We start from the raw sequence: 17519 nt of genomic DNA, 5'->3' as shown, positions 1-17519 counted from the left end.
GTTTTATCTGAGCAACTCCTCAAACTTAGAAAAAATGCTTTTTAATTTCAGTACAGCCTACTTGGTCTCACTGTCAAGGTCAATTCATAAAAATAACTTATCTCCCCAGAGTTGGAGCTATTGTGAAAGGTATCAGTTGCTACATTCCTTTAAATGTTACAGAAAATAAGGTCTATACCAGGGCACTGCACTCTGAATAAAAATACTGTGATTACTTTGTAAAAGACTTTTTGTTGTTGTTGTTTCCATACACTTTTATAGCATTTCAAGTGGACATTGTAGAAAAGAGAATCTTGGTGTATATATGTTCTACCAGGGAGTCAGTTTTCTTTACAATTTGGTACAGATTAAGTGTGACTTTATTGGAATGGGTTACATTTTTCTGAACTACATGCTCAAAATACTAAGTTTTTTTTTGTTTGTTTGTTTGTGTTTTTGTGTGTGTGTGTGTTTCAAAGCACAGTGAAGCAAGATTTTTAGGAAACAGCATTGGAGCTACATTGGAGCTATCCAATGTCACAGGAAAGAAAAGAAAAATAAAAAATAAAAAAAAAAAAGGAAAAAAAAAAGGACTACAAGGCTATCGTGACAAGCCATTGAACCAGTATCTCAGCTCACAATTATTACAGCAGAGAACTGAGAACTGTAGATCTATGGTACATCCTCTGAAGGTATTCTATAATGGATCAATTTTAATAGTTTAAGATGGAGAGACAGTTTTCATGAAAAGTATTCACTCACTGGTAACTGGGTATTTCAGTCTTCATCAACTTTTTGAATTTTCATGTAGGTATTGATGCTTTATTTACAGTGCTAATATAATTACTGAGTAGGTAATAAAAACACAAATATTTTGATGATTGTGAAGCCGTGTATTTCATCAGCTCTTAATATAGCCTGGTAACACATCCATTTATAAAAATGCGGGGGTGAGTGCCTGTAAGAGCAAAATTAATTTTGCTCAGTCCTCCCTTCTTCTTACTATCAAATCAGAACTAAATAATTGAAATAGGCTTAATAACTATTCATTAAAATCTTGCTCTAAACCATTTTAAGACTGTAATACAGAGATTAAAATATCAAGAACATAGATTTGTCTTGTTTCTCACTACAGAGAAAATATAATTTGAGTGTGTTGGTATTTTGCATGGAAGATGCAGTATACACATTAACACCATGGGAGTCATTAAAATTTACTGTGTTGAAGGAAATCAGTCTCTGCAGTCAGCATCATGTCTCCATGTATAAAAGTACATATGTCAGCCTTGAGAATTAACAGCTGAGACACATACTCTAATTAATAAGATAATAAGGCTGAGCTGATTTACTAATTAGAGGGTAGAGAGTATCAGTACCTACACAGAGAAATTATTTAGAGCAAAATTCAACTCCAGCAACTCAATTCAGCAATTCAATAAATTTCAAAAGAAACTTAATCTCTTTAAATAAAAAATCTCTTTAAATAAAAAAATTACAGTAATTAACTTTCTCGTTAATATTGTCCACAGAAAGTTACTTTTCCCGTAATTCTAATTGCAATTCTCATAGAAGTAGTTATTAAAAATAGTTTTAAAATATAAAGATAATCTGAAAGTTCTCACAATTTCCACTTACAAAAATAACTCACTAAATGAGTGACAGTGGTTCTGAGTTAAAATTATATTAAATTAAATCCTCATTTTCTATGTCTTTCCAAAGAAGGGAAAACATTTTTAATTTTATCAAAAAAAGAAAACAACTTCACAACATAAAAATTAAGAAAAGACTATACAATAAATTTTCTTGCTATAGGTAGGGCTGAAACAATTCTCTTGACAAAGTTAAAAACACGTTATCGTAAAAGATTTTTTTTCAGTTGTAGCTACATTTGCTGAATCACTGGGTCTGATTTTTACAGAACCTTCCAGCAGACTGGCATTCTTCCTATTTTTATCTTATTTTGTTGTGGTTTTGTGTGTTTGTTTGTTTTAGATAGAATAGTTCACACTTTTGCAACCCCAAGAATACACCAAAAAGAAATCATTTTAAAGTGCTGAAGAGTTTCATTAGAGAACAATTGACAGATGCTTTGATGAGTAAGAAGTAGTTATTTAAACCAGTGATTAAAAAGCAGTTTTTAATAAATAAAGTTTTTTTAATACTTTAGCTATATTTAAATATTAATTCAAGTAATAATTTAAGTAGTTTAATTATATTTAAATATATTTAATTATGATGTATCAGTAGCAGTATATACTATACTATTCATAATCCTAAGGAAAAAATTGACCTTTTAATGACCATAAAATACTATATTCTTGAATTAAATATTCCAAAACTTTGGTATGTAGTTTTAATTCATTTAGCATAGTACTAAACATAGTACTAAAAAGTCTCAGAACACTAAGACTATAAACATTTCAATTATGCAATTTGGCAGACTCTTCTATTTTCTTCTTTTCTTCATTAGTAATTTTTTAACTTCTATTCCATTATTTAAATGAACATATATTAGATCAGTCACATGTCAGTGTCACACTTTGCAAATCTTCAAAGCCTTGTTTTGCAAAATGGTATTAAACACCAGTTTAAACACTTTAATCTATGCTTTTGTGGAGCTGGAAACGCAATCCAGGCTTTAGTATAATACTTTTATTAACTGTTTTTCTGTAGAGAAGACACTGTTCAGACATTCTTGTAGAACTTACCAGGTATCTTTCTGAAGAGACGCTGACTAAAATAAGATCATCTCCAACACGCACTTTTTCTCCTTCTGATCGCTGCTTGGAAGCAGGATGGATGGTCCACCAGCATGCCTCACCTGTATTGTGATTAAATAATAAGAGAGAAAGAAATTAGAAAGAAAGTGTCTAAGAGTATTGCCATTACTTTTAAAGTTATCTCAGCCAAAGTTTTGACCCATTTTTCAGATGGGTAAAACTAGCGTCAATGTGTTTTCTGTAAGTATTGACCTACTGACCTATTGACCTAAGTATATTCTGTAAGTATCAGCATCCTGCCAGAAACTTAGAAGGAAATAGTTTCTGGCAGAAACTATGTAGAAGTCAGCAAGACCTCTGTAACAGAATTCCAGAGTTGAGCAAAGAGGAGACTGTGTTTTGTAGGCAACCTGGTCCAGGCTGCTCTTGCTAAAGAAGTTTCCTGTCACTGTTGTGCCAGGTTCTGGGCAAGAAATTGAAAAATGTTCCTCTCAGAATTAGAATCATAGAATCACATAACATCCCAAGTTGCAAGGGACCCATAAGAATCATCGAGTTCAATTCCTGGCACCACACAGGTCTACCCAGAATTTTAGACCATGTGACTGTGCACAGTTCAAACACTTCTTAAACTCTGGCAGGCCTGGTGCAGTGACTACTAGGACAAAGACCTGGAAAAAAAATACATTATTTACTTATTAATACTGTCCTAAAGGTCTCATAAATCCAAACTGAATTACATTCCTGCATTCCTAGTGACATTTATTGACTGTAATCCCCTAGAATATTTCAAAGTACTGAAGTCAAAAAATTTGTTCTCATGATAAACTTGTGTTCAGATATACTTCTTGCAGGGAAAGTATGCTTTAAAAAAATAATGATTTATCTTGCAACCACTCAAGTTTTTCTATTACTGTCGTCAATCTTGGCTATAGCAGTGCTTTAAAAAACAAGTAAACTTCTTGTTTCTAATTAAGCAAATTGACCAAACTGATGACATCATAAAAACCTGTATCACTCTTAAAAATATTTTATAAAAATCCAAATTGTCAGCAGTTCTAAAACATTAATATAATCTTTATTTAAAATAAGAAACTTTTTTTTTTTCCAGCAGAAGTTTCCTACTGGACAACATTGGAATGACAATTCCTTCAAAATGAGAACTATTAGAAAATGTGAAAATAAGATATTGAAACTGTAAAAGATGGGAATATTAGCTTTTGTTTCTTTAGTCCTTAAAATACTTTTAAATTTTATATGATTTATATGCTTTTTATAGTTCTCTGTTCTGATTTTTAAACTGAAAGTATTTTTCATTACATTGTCTTACACTAGTTTTTACCTGTTGTATCCTCTTGCAATCCTACATCAAATGCCAGCTTGTCCATTGAAGATCTAGATGTAGACAGGCAGCATAGATACTAAAAGAAAAAAAGCATGCATCACTTTTTCCACTCATAATCCACTAGAATATAAAAAGCAATCAACCTGCTAACATAATAGTGATTCTTAAATTATACCCATGAGTTAATACCAAGCACATAAATGCCTGCTAAACTGAATGGTACTCAAGGAGTCTTGGCTAAGATCTGAAGTTCTCAGACTTTATGCAGGTTATATTTCAACTCAAATGAGAATAGCAAGGATGGAAATAAGGGATCTGGTTACATCAAAAGTAGCTCCATGAAGCCTCACCCAGTTAAGCAGTTTCAAACCGATATTCTTCTGACAACTGAAGTGTAATGCCTCTGTCCAAAATATGTGCATGAAGGAATTTCCTTTCCCACTCAGTTTCCAGCATATGTTCAGGTTGCAAGCCAGATGCCAGCAGCAGATTCAGTCCCAGCTTATGCAATATGCAATATCCAAGGTAAAAGCAATGGGAAATTACCAATTCAGCATAGACTGACAAGCAGAGAACTCATCACTATGGAGCCAGACTTAGTTTCACCACTTTACGTGGAAATGAGTAGCTTCATTTCATATTTCCAAGCATCTACCCTTCACATCAGAGACAGTTTACTGTTGGTTCATGGAAATTTTTGTGAATAAGTCTCCCAATACCAGAAAATGACAATGGCCAAGGTACTTTCTAACAATTTTCACACAGTAAACAAATGGTTGCTGCTCCAGCTTCTGTTACATACCATGCCACTGTAGGAATGGCGCAGCAGGATTGCATGCCCATAGAGTAGTGTTCGATGACCACCACCTTGTGCAGACTGAAAGATAAAAAGAAATGATATACTGGCATGTTAGAATAAAATGAGACCTTTAGCAAAATAAATAAATAAAAATGAAAGATCAATTAAAAAAAAAAAAAGTCAATCTCTGGACAATCCGTATTTGCCCCATTACAGAGAAGAGTATTTCTTGATAAAATGCTGTTTGAGGGATTAGTTCAAGAAGATAGCTTTATGAATGTGTTCTCCTTAGTTTTGATTAGCTCCAAATATATCGAGCTTTAGTCAGAATACAAGTCCTTGGGACAAATTTTACATAGAATCTGGAGAAGTGATTCTAGATGTTCTTGACTTTTTCTATTAGAAGTCCTCAATTAACAGATGATAGAAAATGCTTTCTTTGTAACAAGTCACCATTTTGGCATAAAATACACTGTAAAAGCTTGAATCCTTTTTCCTTCAGCTGAAAGCAGAATGCTTCTAGAGAACAACAGCTCTCCACACCCTTACGTATTGTTAAATCTCTCCTTATCCCCTCATTTTACCTTCTAAAATACATGCTTTTCTATACAGGAGATATTCCAAAGGAGATTCTGAAGTATTGTCCCTGCTTTGTATGAAAATATTAATGATCTATCAACCCCAGTTAAGAACATCAGTCTCCAGGCTGCTTGGCCCCTACTGTTTAAATACTATCAGAACTCTTTCTCTACCAGGCCAGGCAACTGATCAAAGTCATCCAAGCTAACTCAAGAGAATTTGGAAGGTTCAGAAAATTTGGAAATCATGCCCAAGTAGACATCCCTCTTGAGAAATGCAGTATTTTTTATTTTTTTTTTCAAACAAATTTAGATAATAAAAAATACTTTTATCACAAGAAACCTTTTTTTTTTCCCCACAAGTATTTTCATTACAGTTATTGCTTATCTACAATCAGTTTAACCTCTAATGAAAGAATAAATAATCTTTAATAAATAAGCAACCTTTCAGCTTCTGCAGATTTATGAATTCTTTAACCTGAGATGCAGCTGACTGACACTGTTCAGAAGCAGAGATTGGCTGACAAGACACTGCCAAGGTCTTAAGTCCACATTTCTATGATAGAACACTGCAAGCAACATTATGCATATCATGGTCTTCAAGCAGCATCCATTAAGACCTGTTTCTAAATCTATACATGTGACAACTCTGTAAGCAGTATTATTCTTTCATATACGACTCCTAAGCTAACTTCTTATATACAGCTTTGATACCCTTTCTTTTATCATAGTAGACTGACCTTCTGCTTGACTGGAGCACCAGAATCGTTACATAATAAATTGGAAACAGTCATACTATACTACCTCTGTGGCAGCTTTGTTTCAGTGCTGGTGATCAATTTCAGTGAATAGCTATGCTGATGACCCACAATTTACTGATCGTCTTTCCTTAACTTTTATCCATTAGCATAATATTTGTTGATCTTTGATTTACTTGGTCAAGGGAAAAAAAGAAAAAAAAAAAAAAAAAGGAATGGGTTGTGAAAAATCAAGCCAGTTAAAAATAAATAAATAAATAAATAAATAAATAAATAAAAGAGCACTTACAAGAAACTGCCAGGAATTTATGGTTTTTATTCTTACTGAGAAGAGAGCATCTTGATGGACACAAAGTATACTTTGACTTTCAACAAACTACAATGACAGTTGAAATGCCAGGAGGCCCATTCAATAATCTCTCTGGATGACTGAATGACATGAATTTTTATTAAGAAGGAATATACGTCAGTGTCTTTGTCACAGGCACAGTCTTGACAGTAAGACTTGAAGATTTCTCTTTGAACAACCATTACTACCACTGCTTTTTCCACAAGCACTAGGAAGGACCAAGACATTTGATAACGTCAGGCTCATTGTGCCAAACACGAATGCTGCATGTCTGCTACCCATCACATTGGGAAATGGCAAAAAAACGTTTACCAACATTTTGGATTTGCTTAATCAACAATGGGCATAGCTACCCAACCAATAAAGTCACAAAAATGGACAAAAACCTGAAATTTCAGTAATCATTTTGTCCAAATTATTCTGTGCCACAAGCTATAGCTTTGACACCATACATACAGACTTGGCTGCTTGTTGTATGAAAGATGAGAGGCACAGTATGATCAAGAAAAATCACATCTGTGTTAGCTTGTCCTTGTTTTGGCCATGCTGATTTACCTGCTAGCACCTATTTTGCTACACAGGAGAAAGGTTGCCTCAAACAAGTCAGTTAATGGGGGATCAGGAAATTGTTTTTTGTTTTAGTCCTCTTGCAAAATGTCTATCTAAACAAAATTATTTTTGCCTCTCCACTCTGTACCCACCTCCTCCCCCCAAAAAAAAAAACAAAACAAAACAAACAAAAAAAAACAGCTCCTATTTCTATTTTTTGGACAGTATTTTTTGGACAGATAGCAGAAAGTTGTAAAAATTTTTCAATCTTCTACTTAGACATTTCTGAGAGACAATTATAATCAAGCCAGCTGCATGGAGTGAAAGTGGAAAGAAATGAAATACAGAAAAATACAGGCCAGAATACAAGAGAAAGATGGGACTATAAAACTGTCTTCCATTTTGGAACTTGCCTTCCAGGATACACACCGACTCACACATCAATTTCTTCTTTTAAAGGCTCATTTTGTAATCATTTAATATTCAGCATTTATTTTTATGCCAGCAACTGTGTAGTTAGTAGTTGTTGGGCCACAGCTGCCAACTGAGTCTTTGGTTTTCATAATATATTCCTACCCAGAATTTTGCAGAGAATTCAGAATTTTCTGTCTAAACTGTGAATAAAATAAAAAAAGATAAAATAAAAAAAAAAAAAGATAAAATAAAATAAGATAAAATAAAAAAAAAGATTAAAAGGATAAAATAAAAAAAATAAAATAAAATAAAATAAAATAAAATAAAATAAAATAAAATAAAATAAAATAAAATAAAATAAAATAAAATAAAATAAAATAAAATAAAATAAAATAAAATAAAATAAAATAAAATAAAATAAAACAAAACAAAAACAATTGGAATTCTACAGGAGAGATGAAATGTTCCAGAATGAAGAATGACAAAACTCTCAGGCATATGGTTTAATTTGTAGATGGACCTGTGTGGAGCCAGGAGTGGTACTTGATGATCCTTGTGGGTCTCTTCCATTTCAAGATATTCTATGATTCAATGAAGTGTGCCACTAATGTTTTAGCAAGTTTGTAGTATTATTCAAATGATAACATTTCAGAAAACACTGCAAACAGGACATGCTGAAAGCCAATAATTTATATTTTTGTGAACACTTCATTTAAAAAGTTATCAAATTTCTAAAAAAAAAATACATTCAAATATTTTGACTTTCACCTGCAACTGTGGATTAATTTCTTTCATGTTTACGAAACACCTCCTAAAACTATCCTGCACAGACTACTGAACATTTTTATTGTACTATAAAACAGCACTGAGGTATGGTAATTCAAATGATGTTATAGTCAGTAAAATGTTTTTAATTTCCAAAGTTCAGAGTCATTTTTAAGTTTGACAATACGTTCCTCAAATAAAACCAGGATGGAGAAAACATATTTGAGTTCAAAGAATGAATCCACTGAAGTTCTACAGACTATGCCATTCAGGACTATCAATCATATGAATGCAATGCTGTTCTCTATATTTTATCCTCCAGAAACTTGAGATTTACAGTAGGACTCGAAAGACTTTCAGAATTTGTAAACACTATAGTCAATAAATTGAGATGGAAAGCAGAATACATGTATACCAATTCACACTGCTTGTGTGAACTGTGCTCGTGTGGCCAGTTCACACTGCCCATCTCCAGTCTAATATTTCTGCAGCTGGAATGCAAGATTAATTTGGAGTCATCTCATTATTTAAATGCTATTGCTGAAGCAAAGATAATTTGGAATACAACAACAATCTACTGAAGCTGAAGAGATCAGCATACAAAATTTTTAAACAGATTTCAAGTTCAACACACTGTTAAAGATGGGAATAAGAATAGACTACAAAGAACTGAGTTGATTAAAGTCTTTTCATCTGATATAAAGAGTGTTATCTTGAAACAAAAATTTTAAAATGAGATAATTATTTTGCTTGTTTTCTCTTCCTAATACACATAAGATTAAAATGCTAAAAAGAACTTAAAAATCACAACATTCAAGCTATCTAGCAAAATGTGAAAATGGTGGAAGCACCATCACATGACATTTACAATTGGTTTGAACAAAAAATTATGTATTTTAATGTGTGTACCAATCCTGCTGTAAGATGTCATACATATCCAACAAAACCTGTGACACTAAAAATCTGTTTTGGAGCCATTTGTGCTTCTGGTAATCTCACTTGTGTTGAGAACTCTTTAATGACTAGTGAATACTCCTGGCATCCAAGGAGACTTTGAGTCAAATAGCCATTCCCTTTCCATTTTTTTCAAGAGAGTAGCCTTATTTCCACTAGGTAAAATATTTATTACACCAGTGAGCACATGAGTGCACACCAGTATTATATTTTTCTTTGTTGACCTTTCTCCACAGGTGTACACAATCCCAAAACATTAAAAAGAAAAAAAAAAAAAAAAAGGATTCAGTGATATACCAGCGAAAGACAAAAATATGAAAGTGCATACTACAACAGGATAGTTATTTCAGTGTTTTGTGCATGTGCAGACAAAGCTTTCATGACATTGCCACTTTGCCAGTACTTGGAACTATAATGTTTCAATAATCACCACCGCAGTTGCATTTAGGATGTAGCAGTTCAGACAATTCTAGTCACCCACAAAAGCAATTTTAACATACCACCAGTAGTGAACATGTCACAACAAAACAAGAATTTAAGTATACTCTCTAGAAAAATCATACAAGGTAACACAGTGAGTTTTTACAAATGATGTAGTAGCTTTTCCTGCCTGCCAGATCTCATTTCATGATGAACCTATCACAACAGAATGGCACATGCTGTAGGGAAAATAACAGTACAAAGACTAGATTGTAAGCAACTATAGTTTTGATGGGGTTAAAAATATTTAGATCAATTGAAACAATAAGCTACAAAATATCAGTAGTACATCCTTAAAAATGCAATCCATATAATTGACAGTAGTGGTAAATATCAAACATTTCCTTACCCTAGTATTTCCTCTGTGCCCTAGACCTAGCCACAGGAAACACTAGTCCAAATGGCCTAGATGGATCTTAGGACCACTCAATATTGCTCTGAATGGGTTTCTAAAAATACTACACAAACATTTTCATGGCAATGAAATTTTATTACAGCTGAGAGCAGTTGTACAGTAAAAGAAATAATGTGCTCCCTACTTTTCTTCAAACATCTTCCAAGGCAAATACTGCAAGATAAAGTTAAAAGTTTCAAATATGGCTTATCATGGTTATTTCATGTGTATCCTATAGTAAAACAATGTCTTTAAAGCACTGAGTGCTTATATTTCATTAAAATGGAGCAAGCCTCTGAAACAAACCCGAAGTGTGCACTCCATTTCCAAAGACAATTGGGAAATCAACTCTGCATTGAATGTATTCTTGTGACAAACTTAAAATGCCAACATCATCTTAAAACTGCAACACATAATAATGGAACTATGACTTCAAACATATCAACTTAGAATTTAAAATGAAGATCTTGTTGACTTGTTTTTAAACATCTACCTGACAAGTTTGGATAAGGGAAAAAGCTAATCATTTCTAATGATTACGGCTATGTAGAACTAAAAGCAGATGCTGGAGACAATAGCATATCAAACAGAAGACACCTATAATTCCATAAAAACATTTGCAAATATCAGTGTGAAAGTATTATTATCCACCAAGAGAGTGTTCTAAGATTCATGAAGCTGTGTAGTTTATTTCTATACAAACATTTATACTGTTATTAAAACTATACAATGAGGAAACAAATACTCTCTTCAAATCCAGACATGAGATTTAATTGCATAAATAGACACATATAAGTAAACACAGAATATCCTACAATTTCATGTTTTGAACCCTTTGGGGAGTTGTTTGAAAAGAAATAAGACCACAAAAATAAACCAATAAAAAGACTTATTGATCATCCTGCATCCACTTCTCAAATTCCCTTCACTTCAAATTCAGTTGTTACTGCATCCACTTCCCTTCCTTAGCACTCCCTTTGGGGCTGTCATATTTTTCATTCATGACTAGTCATTACATTCTGAAATTGTGTTTTGATCTATTAGCAAGATAACCCAAATTGTAAATGTGAGTGCAATCACAAGTATTGCTTAGAAAAAAATCATCTACCATGAATTCTGAGAAAAAAATATATTAGGCCCTGGATTATGCTATTCCTGGTCAGAATCTACCAATGTCCAGAGATTAAGGATGTTGACATCGAAGCCTTTTTCCAAGAGGCTGATAAAACTGTAATAATAATTAGGAGATGAACACAAGTATTTGACCTGAAGTGGTTCTCTAGAAAGAAAACTGAGTGTTTGTAGGAGGAACATTTGCTTTGTTTATAAATCATTCTTTGGGGATTCCTACATTGAAGCAAAAGGCTGCCGTTTAGTAGCACGCAAGACAGAAAGAAAAACACAGGAGAACTGTGGAATGAATTTATCTTGCAAGCTTTTGAGTCCTTACTCACGTGAAGGAAAACTTCCATGGTAGAATTAGCAATGAGGTGACTGAAACTGGAAGGAGAGTGAAAGGAACTGGAAGGAACGGAAGGGAAAGACGTGGGATGTCTCATGCTTTAAAAGCATTTCAATGTGGTTTTACACACAGATGTTTACATGGTGCTCCAACCATTTCTGTAAAGAGGGGGATGCTCAAAACAATGCTTCCATAATAATATTAAAAATATTCATTCCATTATTAATATACATTTTTTTCACCTGCTGTACACAAATTTTATCTGAAAACAGCAGTAAAGATGCAATCCTGCAAAGCTGCCTTGAATTGGAGACCACCACAGATTAGTGTTCTATGAGACCTCCTACTCCCCACAATTATATCAGTATCTAACATTTTTCATGCTGAGCCCAGCATGATGACTTATGATAGCTTCCTTCTAATACTAGGCAACAGCGAGCTAGAGAACACAGGAAGGCTCCTTCTCAATACCAGCATGCTCAGTAATAGCTTACAGATAGATAAAAGAGCTGCTTGATGATGAAATGCAAAGACTTGGGTTAATTTTGCCTAAGGAAGCTAAACAGTCAGTGGAAAGAAAAAAGCACTTTGGGCAGTAATTCGACCCACCTAAAATATGAATCACACACAATACCTACACGTCTGCTTGTGGTTTCACTGGAAAAATTAGGATATCTGTATCTCCAGGTCAGGCACTTCAGTTTTGTGGGATGAATGCTCATCAAAAAGTCCAGAAAACTGTAATCAGTGATGAATTCAGAATGTGTAGGAACAGTCTGAGTCAATGCAGAACTCGTGAAGTAACCTCAGAGCAGACATAGAGGGCTTGAGAGAATTTTCTTTCTAAAGTAGCAACAACCAGACACAAAGGTCCCGAATTCCTCTACCTTAAAACCTAAAATGGTAATGAGACCCTTCTGTAATTACCATCCTCTTCAGGCTGCCATTTCCAGTGGCTGGCACCAAACCCACAGCATATAGTTGCTTAGAATTTAAAGATGCAAAGTGAATCGATTCACTGACATGCAGCATTGTGGTAATATATTCCTTCACCTCTCCCATATCCAGTAACAGCAACATTGAAGGGCAAATTCAAAACAGTCTATAACCTCTTCCCTTGCCTCACTTTAGCCTATACAGCATACTAAAATGGCATAACAAGAAGTTTAACCTACAAAGATATTACATGTATTCTAGTCTTTACACTTTCCTTTTAAATCACTACTTAGTCAGGCTACTTTTATTCATGGAATTCACTGCAGAACACTAAGTACTGCAAAAATTCAGGTAAGGGGATTAGCATAACTGATAGCTCTGCTGGTACCTGCTCTTCAATATGGATGGCCACTGTGACAAACAAAATAAACAAAACCAAAAAACACCCCGCAGCTCTTTTATTAACATGGTCAGCACTTACCTCCTATTTTATGTGTTGCTCCAAGCCAAAGAACAGAAAAAGGAGCTAAGCTAAGCTATAGGTTTCCAAACTATGTCTTGCTTTCAAAGCCACAGTACAATGTGTAACTATACTTCATATAAATATCACCTGAATAAATCAATTGCCATTAAAAACCATGAGCACTTCTTACTCAGTGAAGAACACGGAGATATTTTACTATATGTATTAAAAAGATTAGAATAATTGGTCACGACGACAAACATTTCTGCCAGCACCATGCTAAATGATCCCAGTTTCAATAATATTGACTTGCTGGAAGGAAGAATAAACAGCCACATAATAAGAAACACTTCAGATATACCTTGTGATTAATATTTTCAACACTACATTTATATTTCCCTTCCCCAGTAATGGGGAACTTCACATTAATGAGAAGCAGCTATAACAGTGAAAATAAATCAAAAATAAATAATATTGATCATCTGTTTCCAACCCTCTATGTAAAACAAACATTTATATTTATGGTTGAGGTAATACTGCCATTAAAAACTCATATTTTCAAGCATTTAGAGCAATTTGGGGAAAAAATTATCCAAGAGGATAAAATTTATCGATTCTTCCCTAGCCTAGTGAAGATTTCCCACCTCCTCCTCCTCCACAGAGGAGATGGAAGAAATTAATAAAAATCTGCCTGGCTATTTTAGAGCTAAGTAAGTGCAGGAGAGAGGCATTTTTCACAGGTTAAGGACTGTGCAAAATCTTTTTCTGTTACTGTATGATACGAGGAATGTGAGTCATCTTTGTCACTTGAGAAAGAAACTCACAGATAAAGAATAAGACAGACAGCCAAGTGGGAGGAAAAGATGGATCAGCAGAGGAGTCACATTAAGAAAACTCCTCTGACATCATTAAATTCAGCCCTTAAAATAGCACTGCTTATCTAGCCCTGAATTCCTCCCTGGTGGAGAGTGACAATGAAGCAAGCAAGATCATACCACAGAACTGCAGGCTCCTAGGGATGAAAATCAGTAAGCAAATCATTTCAGAAGATGAACTGGGAACAGACGTTGATAATTAAAGCCAAAAGTAAAAAGTAGATAACCAACACATCTTGGCTAAATCATAGCCAACTATTACATATGTCAATTATTCAGAATGCTTGGAAGTTCTCTAAATAGCTTGCCATAGTGAAAGGGAAAACAAAACAAAAGGACACAGAGAAGCAGAGATCCTGCTCATTGACCTGAGGCAGTGAAGTGCCAATGACGCTCAACCCAAGGGCTGCCCATTTGCCCCCACTGAGGCACCATCACAACAGTAGTCCTGTTACAGCAGCAGCAGAGAGATGTCCCCCACTTTGCAAAATGCCCACGTGTTTTACTGGAACTTCTGCTATTTATTCATTGTCTCCAGATTTCACATTTACCAGACAGTGCTGCATTCTCACTGAAAAGGCAAGGATGAACTGAGAATTACAGGTGCTGGCCCAGTGTCCTGTCTCCACTGACACAAGTGCCTGCCTTCGGTGCATCATGACCTAAATAAACCAGAACCTCGATGCAACCTAGAGCCACTGTGTTTTCTAAATCCCTATTAAAAAAATATAAAAAAAAAAAATCAGTGTTCTATTTCAGTGAAGGCAGGTTTGATGTTGATGTTAAAAATAAATAAAAATAAGGAAATAAATGAAATTATAGGAATTCACAGAAAGTACAATACTAAATATTTAACTTGCTTACCTTCATCATAAATTTCTGTAGAGCGATGACAGAGGGGGAAAAAAGAGAAAATGTGAAATGAATATTTGCTTTCAGGTGCTTAAAAATGGGATTTGTTTTCCTTAAAATAGTGAGTGGGATACACAGAACTACAAACCACATTTAAAAGGAACATTTATCATTGCAATTAGCATAATTATAGCTTGTGCTAGAAAGCAAAACAGCTGCTCAGAACAAGGCTTCAATTTTTATGCATAATCTCAGATTTTTTACTTTAAATTATATATCACATAAAATACTTATTGATTAAAGATAAAACACAGTACAGGTAAAATAGATGCCATACCTGACTATCTTTAACTACTTGCTCTGCAGATTGTTTCTAAGTTCAATTAAAGTTATAAAGTCTGGCATTCAAAGTGCAGTCTGGAGAACAACACTAGCATTGTGCTAATTTATCATATCTAAATGCAAAGTAAGTTAATAAAATGAAAACACTAGTAATATTTCATGCGGTGAATTAAAAACAATGAAGTGCCACATTACTGATGTCAGAGAATTACAGAAATTTTGAGGTTAATTTTCATAGAGGTGCTTAAGAATAGTTTTGTCTTAAGAATAGCAGTTTTGTGTTAGGTTACATGCAGTGACCTAATTTTCTCTTCAAGAGGTCTAAAGCCACCCTTTCCTCTTTTGAGTTCGTGTTTTGATTGCTGAAATGTTGAAGCTGGGGACTGAAGTCCAGCAGGAAACCTCTATGCCACGTAAAAAGAGTCTGACTGGATAGTCTCCAGGCAAGACTGTGTGCTTTCATTTCATACGTGCTTTAAACACAGAAAAACAGAAGCATCTATTCTCAGAGATACACAAGATGTTTTAGATGATAAATAAATAAATAATATGGTGTAACCTACTGATGTCAAAATGTTCTTCTCTTCTGGGAAGTCTTCTAGTTTTATTTAGTATTTAAACATTTGGAAACAAATTGAGCAAAACTAAAGATCAGGCACCTTGTCCACCACTCCCCTAAAGTGTTTACTTAAAATACGTGCATAGATCAGCAGTGTGATCATTTTGTCATTATTATTTATTCCACTTCTTATCCCAATGTTTTGTTTGCTTTTACTGGGTGGCTCCAGAAGCTAACCATAACTCTTTGTTCAGCTGTCTACAGTGCTCTGTGTGCATAAATTCATTAATAAAGAAACCAGTTAATTACATAATTAATTTTAATATAATCTTTCCTCTATTCATCAATACTGAATATCACTTGCCAAAATGTTCTCTGTTTATCAAGGAGATTATATCCATCAAAGACTTCAGGCTCTTCTGGCTGCCATTCATCTACGAAACTTTACTCTGAGAACTGCATAACCACACTGCTTTTTCATGTGACAAGTACATTAACCAACAGTCCCTCTGTGGAGTCTGCTGGTTCTCTTTTTGATCATTTATTTTAACCACTTGTTTATAGCCTCTTAACTAGCTTCAGATTAATATAAATAATTTATCTCTTCCCCAATAACTAAAATTACACAGCAGGCTCTTACACTGGATTTTTTGAAAAGCCAGAATTAACAATTCATTCTGTTGACATATTAAATGAACTGTAACAAACAAAAGAAAACCACTATTCATCTGTTTTCTGGTGCAATGGTGCGTTTTTTAGAGTTACTCTGATTCCTTAATAATTTTGAAGATGATTTACATGTCATTCTAAGAGACAGAAAATGCCATGAACAGTTCCCCCAAGCCAGAAACATTGAAAGATAACAGTGGGTGAGGGAACTCTGAACACGTATCCACTCATTTACCTACTGCCTCAAAACCTCCAGGGGGAAAAATACTCTCAAAGTTAACTGTTAGTGTAAGAATGCTTTCTCTTCACAGCAAACACTTAAATGCAACTTATCACTGTGAAAGTGAAGAGAATGTTCCTGCAAAGCTTCAGGCCAAGTTTGAGAAGTTACATGGCATGAACTGGGATGGTCCCAGCTGCCTGGCTACAGTCAAATAACACAAGAGGGGGTTTCAGATACTCCTGTCACTCCCTTCTGCAAGAAAGTTCTCCCCTGTTTTTAAATCAGTTCCCTTCTTAGGTAAGGAAGAATGCTCCCTTTCAAAACCATTAACTTATAGACTGGGGGGAAAAAAAAATGACCCCTAAAGCAAAAAAGGCAGAAATTATGCACTTTAGGTGTGCAACAGGCTGTTACACAAAGCAGTGCATCCTGTGCAAAGAACCTTCTGTTCCTCCACACTTGCTCTCTGTACCTCAGGATGCCTGTGCACATACATTCCTGGATGAACATTTGCAATTCAGAATATGTACTTGAAATTAAACAGACAGATCTATAACTTGAAATTTATTAATGTCATTCTAACACCAATCACTCCTGAAAGGTTTTGTTCATGAAAGATTGATAGCAAAGTGTTAAAGTGATACAGACTGATACAGTCACTAAGTACAATAAAGTACAATAAATGAAATAAATGATTGTTGTCCACTATTCACCTACTTGGCTAAAAGTAAAAGAAGAGATCAAATTGTCATGATCTCTTATTTTAGTTATACACAAAGCTACTGCTCCATCTGTGGAGCTGCACAGGTGACAGCAGAGCTTGGTCATCTTTATGTATGAAACTCTACTTGCTGCACACCCTTACAAATGATACTGATACATGTACTATCCAGTATGACATGCTATAAAAAAAAACTAAGTCTTAGAGTTATTAAGGAAGAGATTTATATGTGCTAAGTAGATTTCTACTAGTTGTGTAGACTTACTTTTCAGTCAAGGAAGAGAGGCATTTCTAGAATGTGATTCATCTGATTTATGAAGCTGGCATTTTCTT

General features: G+C 34.3%; 1 protein-coding gene across 13 annotated transcripts in view; it reads right to left on the bottom strand.

Moving 5' to 3' along the window:
* RYR2 (ryanodine receptor 2) overlaps positions 1-17519 on the bottom strand; it is a 408101-nt gene that overhangs the window by 240197 nt on the left and 150385 nt on the right. For 10 of the 13 annotated variants that reach the window (XR_011094640.1, XM_068676244.1, XM_068676247.1 and 7 more), the window contains 4 exons: positions 14685-14699; positions 4847-4921; positions 4042-4120; positions 2688-2800 (listed from right to left, as the gene is read on the bottom strand). Coding sequence is in view for 12 of the 13 variants with exons in the window: in XM_068676244.1 (XP_068532345.1) it covers positions 2688-2800; positions 4042-4120; positions 4847-4921; positions 14685-14699 (282 nt within the window). In the remaining variant the exon portion in view is untranslated. The remainder of the gene's footprint in view (positions 1-2687; positions 2801-4041; positions 4121-4846; positions 4922-14684; positions 14700-17519) is intronic. The other 3 variants (XM_068676246.1, XM_068676248.1, XM_068676256.1) reach the window with 1 other exon arrangement.

The sequence above is a fragment of the Anas acuta genome, chromosome 3 (assembly GCF_963932015.1).
Source record: "Anas acuta chromosome 3, bAnaAcu1.1, whole genome shotgun sequence".
Classification (NCBI taxonomy): domain Eukaryota; kingdom Metazoa; phylum Chordata; class Aves; order Anseriformes; family Anatidae; genus Anas; species Anas acuta.
Note: the sequence above shows the minus strand (reverse complement) of the source record. Positions and strands in the feature narration are given on the sequence as shown.